The 7,489-nt window shown below is 45.3% G+C and overlaps 1 protein-coding gene across 2 annotated transcripts in view; it reads left to right on the forward strand.

Moving 5' to 3' along the window:
- The first annotated feature begins 504 nt into the window (after nucleotides 1-504).
- ASTN1 (astrotactin 1) overlaps nucleotides 505-7,489 on the forward strand; it is a 260,478-nt gene continuing 253,493 nt past the window's right edge. For both annotated transcript variants that reach the window (XM_042464121.1, XM_042464122.1), the window contains exon 1: nucleotides 505-1,167. In XM_042464121.1, the coding sequence (XP_042320055.1) occupies nucleotides 816-1,167 (352 nt within the window). In that variant the 5' untranslated portion in view covers nucleotides 505-815. The remainder of the gene's footprint in view (nucleotides 1,168-7,489) is intronic.

The raw sequence follows: 7,489 nt of genomic DNA on the forward strand, positions 1-7,489 counted from the left end.
CATTGTTCCTGGTCCTAGTCTCTGGAGCAGCAGAAAACAAGCTTGCTCCCTCCTCAATATAACATCCCTTCAAATATTTAAACAGGGCTATCATATCACCCCTTAACCCTCTCTTCTCCAGGCTAAACATCCCCAGCTCCCTAAGTCCTTCCTCACAGGACATAGTTTCAAGACCATTAACCATTTTAGTCCCCCTCCTTTGGACACGCTCCAGCTTGTCATCGTCTTTTTTAAAATGTGATGCCCAGAACTGGACACAATATTCCAGGTGGGTCCTGACCAGAGCAGAATAGAGTGGCATTGTGACTTCCCTTGATCTAGACACTACACTTCTATTGATATAGGCAAACAAGGCAAACAAGGCGAAAGGGATGGAGGATCATAGAATCGTAGAGTTGGAAGAGGCCCCAAGTAGGGCCATCCAGTCCAACCCCATTCTGCCATGCAGGAACTCTCAATCCAAGCATCCCCATTGACAGATGGCCATCAGTCCTCTGTTGGTGGTCCTCCTTTGGTGGAGAGGAGAGAGCTGGTCCTCCTGGGCGAGGGTCTCTTTGGGGAAGGGAAAGGGGAGCTGCAGGTGCCCTCACCCCCTCCCTCCTTAAGAGTCTTGGCCAACTCAGGAGCATCCTCCTCCTTCTCTGGGCGGGAGCGAGGAGGAAGGGGAGGAGGAGGAGGACGAAGAAGGAGAAGGAGCCGCCGCGTCCCTGAGCCTTTTGCCTTCTCCAGACAAAGAGCTGCACCGCATTGCCCAGCATTAGCAGCAGCATCATCAGCAGCATCCCTCTTCTCTGGAGCGCAAGGCGAGGCTCAAGATGGCTCTGGCTCGCCTCCTCTGCCTCCTCTGGGCTTGCTGCTTGGGCTCCTTCCCGGCCTTCTCCTCCTCTTCTGCTGGGGCTGCTGCTGCTGCTGGGGCTGGGGGGGTGCCAGGGCCTGGAGGGGGGACTGATCCGGAGCCAGGGGACCCTTCCTCCAAGGAGCTGGAGTGCAAGCTGAAGAGCATCACGGTGTCGGCGCTGCCTTTCCTGCGGGAGAACGACCTGAGCATCATGCACAGCCCCTCGGCCTCCGAGCCCAAGCTCCTCTTCTCCGTCCGCAACGACTTCCCCGGGGAGATGGCCGTGGTCGACGATCTCGAGAACACCGAGCTCCCCTACTTCGTCCTCGGTGAGCCCCCCCCCCCAGATCTCCCCCATTGCAAGGCTTTGGGGAGGGGGCTTCTTGGAGGGCTGGCCCAGGCCTTGGGTCCCCCAGAGAAAGAGGGTCCCTCCCGAGCCCCAGGGGCCTTTTTTTGGGGGGGGGCTCATTGGGGCCCAGGCCTCCCCACTCCCTGCCTACTTCTTGGGCTGCAAGAAGAGAGTCAGCCAAGGGCCAAATAGAAGCCCTTCCAGGGGAGGAGGAGGAGGAGGAGGGAAAAAAGAATATGGAGGGCCTGGCCAAATCAACACCATCTCAAATACCAGGCCCTGCTCCTTAGTCCTCCTGCTCAGCCTGGAGGACCTTTAAGAATTCCTCCTGGACTGAAGGCAAGGGAGGGAAATCAGGGCCTGGCCAAAGAAAAGCTGAACACACTGCCCTCAATCTAAACCCCTGGCTCAGTGGGAAGAGAGAGTCAATGGGGGAGAGGCTGGCTGGCCAGGTCTGAGTGACCAAATATGAGACCTCCCAGGGGAGGAGGAGGAGGAGGAGGGAAAATGACATGGAGGGCCTGGTCAAAGGAAAACTGAAAACACTGCCCTGAGTAGAAGTCCCTGCTTCTTAGTCCTGGTCAACATGGAGGGCATTCTGGAACTCCTTCTGGGCAGAAGGCCATGGAGGGGAACGAGGGCCTGGCCAAAGAAAAGCCCTAAATATCTGTCCATCCTTCTTGCTCCTGTTCAACATGGAGGACATTTGGGAATGCCTCCTGGACAGAGGGAAATGAGGGCCTGACCAAATAAAAGCCCTAAATATCTGTCCCTCCTTCTTGGTCCTGTTTAACATGGAGGACATTTGGGAATGCCTCCTGGACAGAGGGAAATGAGGGCCTGACCAAATAAAAGCCCTAAATATCTGTCCATCCTTCTTGGTCCTGCTCAATATGGAGGACGTTTTGGAATTCCTCCTGGTCCAAAAGAAATGGAGGGGAATGAGGGCCTGACCAAATAAAAATCCTCAATACCAGACCATCCTTCTTAGTCCTGCTCAACATGGAGGGCATTTGGGAATTCTTCCTGGACAGAAGGGAATGGAGGGTATGAGGCCCTCAGAGGAACACAGAAAGATAGCTCCAAGGGTCTGTAGGCCAAAAAGAGAGCCTGGCCGCCATTTCTCTTCTCTGGCTGACCAGAGCAGGCGACTCAGAAGCAGTGGCATCCCCTAGGGTTGGTGTCACCAAGTGTGGTAACTCATGGTGTCATGGGGGTGTGTCTGTGACCTCCTCCTATTTCACACCACACAGAACCCTTGGCACTGCTTTTTTGCACCAATTTTACTAATCAGTTTTAATTCCCATCTACCACTGAGTGTCACACTTAACAGCCATGACATAAGCAACCAGCAAAATTAAAACGATGCCTTCAAGTTACAACATCGTGCGCACAACCTAAATGTATTTACATAGGCATGGTGAAGATTTGGTTAAAATGTGATGGTTTTAAAGAAAATTGAAAAAGAATCTTAAAAAATTTCAAAAAGATTTAAATTTTGAAATTTGAATTAAAAAAAAATATTCTGGGGCCTCTCCTTCCTCCTCCCTGAGCTTCACCTCACTCCCGCCATCTTTTAAAGCTTTTAAAATGGAAGCAGATGAATGCCACAGTCCATTTCTGCCAAAAAGTAGGTGTTTGAGGAGCAGTGGTGTCACTCCTCCCTTAAAGTATCATCTGGTGCGGTCCGCACCCCCCGCACCACCAAAGTGATGCCACTGCTGAGGAGTGGAATTGAAGGGCAAGGAAGAGCAGCCAGTGATCCCTGCTTCTCCCCCACCAACTCCCTCCCTTTGCCAGCAGGTTAATGGTGGCAGTTACACCTTGCCATTGCCTTTCCTTTTGCCTCCTTTCTCTGGGAGGCCTGGTGGGCCTGGCACCTCTCCCAGAGGTAGTGGGTGGCCTGAGGTGGCCACAGGGCCGTGCTGTTATCACTTGTGGCTTCAGCTGAGGAGCAGCCATCTCCATACTGGGTTGCCCTGTGGCTCAGGGATGGGGTCTTGGCCCAGCTCCCATTGTGGCCCAAAGGGAGAGGCCAGACAAATGATACTTCTGGGGCTTATCTCTTAGTTCCCTGGTTTGGGTGGGAGGTGGCACCTTTGGGTGGAAAGAGTTGCTCTTACCACCTGTATTAAGAACTGGAGAATAACATGGGGCAGGAGCCCCAGACTGCCCAGTATAGCCACTAGTGAGGGGCTGGTGGGGCATTCAGGGTGATGCCCTCTCATGCCAGCCTTGTTGATAGTATCCACATTTATTTATGGATTTAATATATTGTCCTTTAGCACATGGTTCCCAGGGCAGCCTCTGATGTACAAGTGGAGAAGTAACAATAAAATATGACAGTGCAGTGATAACTTACGCTGATAAAAGAACAAACATGATACCAAGTAAATTTTTTTTTGAGAGAGTTTGTGGCTAGGGTGCCACCACTGAAGAGACCTAAGATGGAGTTGCCCTCTTTAGCATTTCTGTGCACTACAATGTATGTTCCTTTTGGCCATTTGCAGTGCATGGCCTGCTTTGTGTAGTGCCCAGGCCAGAGATCTTTTCTGCATGTATAGCTTTTGGGGCCCTTGTTTGTATAGCTGATTGGGTACATTGTGTAGCCTTTCAGGAGCTGCACATCTGGTGACTAAACCTTTGATGTACAAATAGGTCTCAGGATTTGAATTGAATTTTCAGGTTTTTAGCCTTTGTCCAGAGGTGCATCCACACCTCAGAATTATAGCAGTTTGACACCACTATAACTGCTGTATCTGTTTTCTGTGGAATTCTGGGATTGTACCTTTCTCTGAAGGACAATATGAGCTTTCTAGAACAAAATTGTGAGTACCTGTTACCAAACTACAAATCTCAGGGTTCAATAGGATGGAGCCATAGACATTAAAACAGTATCGAATGCTATAATTTTGGAGTGTGGAAACATCCCAGCAGGAAAAGAACAAAATCTCAGGGTTCTGGTTTAGAATATAGAAGAAAGTCTCTTTTTACCCATTTGCTTTGCTTGAGGGCTTTTACTATCCCCTCTACTCCCATGCCCATTAACTCAGGCAGCAGAAAAAGTCAGTCTCTTTCTCCACTGTCTTCATCAGGTACCACAGGATTCAATCTTAACTTTAATCTCCATATTCTATACTAATTAATATTGCTATTAAAAGCCTTGCCCTTTGGGATCCAACTGGACATGACATTTGCAGTCATTTCAATATTGTTATTTATTTATTTATTTATTTATTTATTTGAAAAGCAAGTGGAGGAGGACAGTTTCATTTGGAACTATGGGAGACTTAACTCTTTCCTGTCCTGAACAAACCCTGGAAGAGAGGTCTTCATCAGCACCGCTAGGCTTGCAGTAGCATGTGCATCCAGGTTACATCTTGGTGCAGACCTTTCCAAGCAGGCCACAGCCTTACTGGTCTCCTCCTATGACTCCTCATCATGCAGCAGCAATGCATTCAGGTTGTGACTTTTGGCAGTGATGATATCTCTGGCCATCTTTTGCAGATCTCTCTACATACTGATTCCACAGATTAACATGGCTATATTTTTGAATTCTGTCATTGTGTAGGAGTAAGAGCTGTAATACAACCCTACAGAAAATGTTTCTAGTGCATGCACTATGTGCAGCTAGTATGCAGCTATATGCAGTTAGTGCATGACCTATGTGCAGCTAGGTTGTAGATTACAATTTTATATTTTAGTGAGCAGCAACTATGCATTCAACTATGCCTCACCCTTGTACCTAGTACTCAGCTCCCTCCTGCATCAATTAATCCTGATGCATAAGATGTCTGATGTACAACTTTTGTTACTGGCCAACAGCCTCTGCAAACCAACACTTGAATCAAGAATAGCTTCATGGTGGACTAAATATATTTATGCAAGAGTCCTTGCTACTACACATATAACAGAGGAAATCTCAGAGAGAATTTTGAACTCAGGGAAACTGACGTTTGGTAATATAAAAAGGAGGAGGCGGGGGAGAAGAAAAAGGAATATGGCACCACTTTTACGACTAATCTCACCCAGGCCTTTGAAAATTTTGGGCAAGGGACATGCGCGGCATCTTTTTGGATCCTATTACATTCTGTCCCACTTCCAGAACAGTATTAATATGATTTATAACCTGAGGCTTTAATATCACTCTGTACTGCATTTGAAGAAATGGGTTTATACCCATGAAAGCTCATGCTAAAATAAAAACCCATTAGTTTTAAAGGTGCTGTTACATTTCTTTCTCTCTCTTTGTTCTTCCTTTTTATGCTGCAAGAGACTAACATAGCTACATCTTTGAAACCAACACTTGTCAACTGCAAATCAAGAAGACATTTCTAGAGAGATGATCTTAAATAGCATCTCTTCCACTCTGTACTGGAATTTAACTCCACCCATTATAGGAACTGTAGTCCAACGCTTGATTCCTCTCTTCTCTTGCTTTTGGCAGCCAGTAATCCCACCTTCTTCCAAGATTATCACTTTTTTTTTTCCAGAACAGTCTCTACAATATTTTAGATTGAGAGTGTGATTGGCTCAGGTCTACCCAATTAACAGTATGACTGAATAAGGAACTGAATCCAGATGTCCCCAGTCTAAATTCAGTAATCTGCTGTGCTACAGAATTTCTGCATTTGGTATTCTTGATGGTCCAGAAGATTTCTAAGCAGATGGTTGTTATCCTTCAACCATTGTTTGGCCCCTGTTCCAGTATTTCCCATTTAAAATGATCTATCCTGTTAGATAATTCAGCTGTTAATTTGTAAGGAGCCTAGGATTTCAGATAACATTCCCATTTTCTGGCCTTCTTCCCCATTTCAGGAATACTGGGGCAGATCAAATGAAAAGAAGTTTAGCTTCCTAAACAATCAATAGTGTGTGCTTATATTATTAAGCAATTTTCATACTGTATGCAGAGATGAGAAGATTGGTAAAGACAATGGACAGCTATAGATTAGCATTTGGTATGTTCTAAGATTGTATCTTCAGTAGATGCATGGCCATGATGCATTTCTAGTAATAAAAAAAAACCTCCACAAAACCCTAAGAATTGAGTTGGGGTGGAACAGTATCCTCTGTAACATGGATGAATTCCTAGGCAAACAAGCCAATGAGGAAAGGTTTCCTCAAAAGTAGAAAGTAATTGCTTCCGGCTTCCTTCCCTGTATTTTCACAAGAGGCACAGCTGTTTGATTCTTCCAAACAACTTGCATTTCAGTCTTATTTACACAACTCCAATTTAATGAAGTCTGTAAGATTCCCATGTCGTGCCATTTATTACTCATTTTCAACACTGTATTTTAAGTCCTTATTATAATCATTGACCCCACAATACTGGGAGGCAAGTCATTTATTTTTCAATTTATAGGTTTGAAATTGAAGCTAAGAGAAAGCAAGTGCTCCCTTAGGCTTAGGCTATTGAATGTCGTGGTCCCTGGACCAGTGTCAGTCTCCAAGCCATTGGCTGTCACTCCCTGATGAGTTTCCAGGAAGGAAAGAAACAGTTGTAGCCAACAGGCACAAGTATGATGCTGATCCTTGGCATGGGGGGGGAAAAATGGTGGCCCCCCACATCACATAGCTTGAGATGCACTGCCCTGGTTCAAACAAACAGATTGGTATTATATTCAAGCTTCTTATGCCTTAGTTCAAGAATGGGCATTTTGACCACAGCATGTGGTTCACATTTATCACTGTGTTATAGAATGGTGATCGTTCTGTTTCTTAGAATTTTTTCTTTTTTTCTGCTTTTTTATTTTTAAGACATATATTATCATACATAACAAACACACAATCATAAGCCACAAACATACAATGAGAAATATATATATATATATATATATATATATATATATATATATACACACACACACAAACAAATAAACAACAAAATAATACATATACTTTGATATTTCTGTTTCTTAGAATTTATGGAGTTGGTGGTGTCTGTCAGGGAGAGACTGTGGCAAATGTGCGCACCACTCATGTCTTATGAGTTTTTTCCTGTGAAAAATTCCAACAGTGTGTACATAGATAATTATTGTGTATTGGAAAGGACTAGGGTAGGGTCCTTGCTATCTGGTTTTCTAGGTGGAGGGGTTGTGTGTTTAAACAAAGGAAATTTCAGTTATATGAAACCTTCACCTCCCATCTAAGACCAAACCACATAGGATGCTGTTACTTGCCCTCCGCAAAGGACTTGCAGAGATCGTAAGGCTGTTTTAAAAGATTCTTTCTGCTTTTTTAGTTTTCTGACAAAAAAAAAAATCACAAAATACTCCAGATAATGTTCTGGCTACAATAAG

This window comes from Sceloporus undulatus, chromosome 4, assembly GCF_019175285.1.
Source record: "Sceloporus undulatus isolate JIND9_A2432 ecotype Alabama chromosome 4, SceUnd_v1.1, whole genome shotgun sequence".
Classification (NCBI taxonomy): Eukaryota; Metazoa; Chordata; class Lepidosauria; order Squamata; family Phrynosomatidae; genus Sceloporus; species Sceloporus undulatus.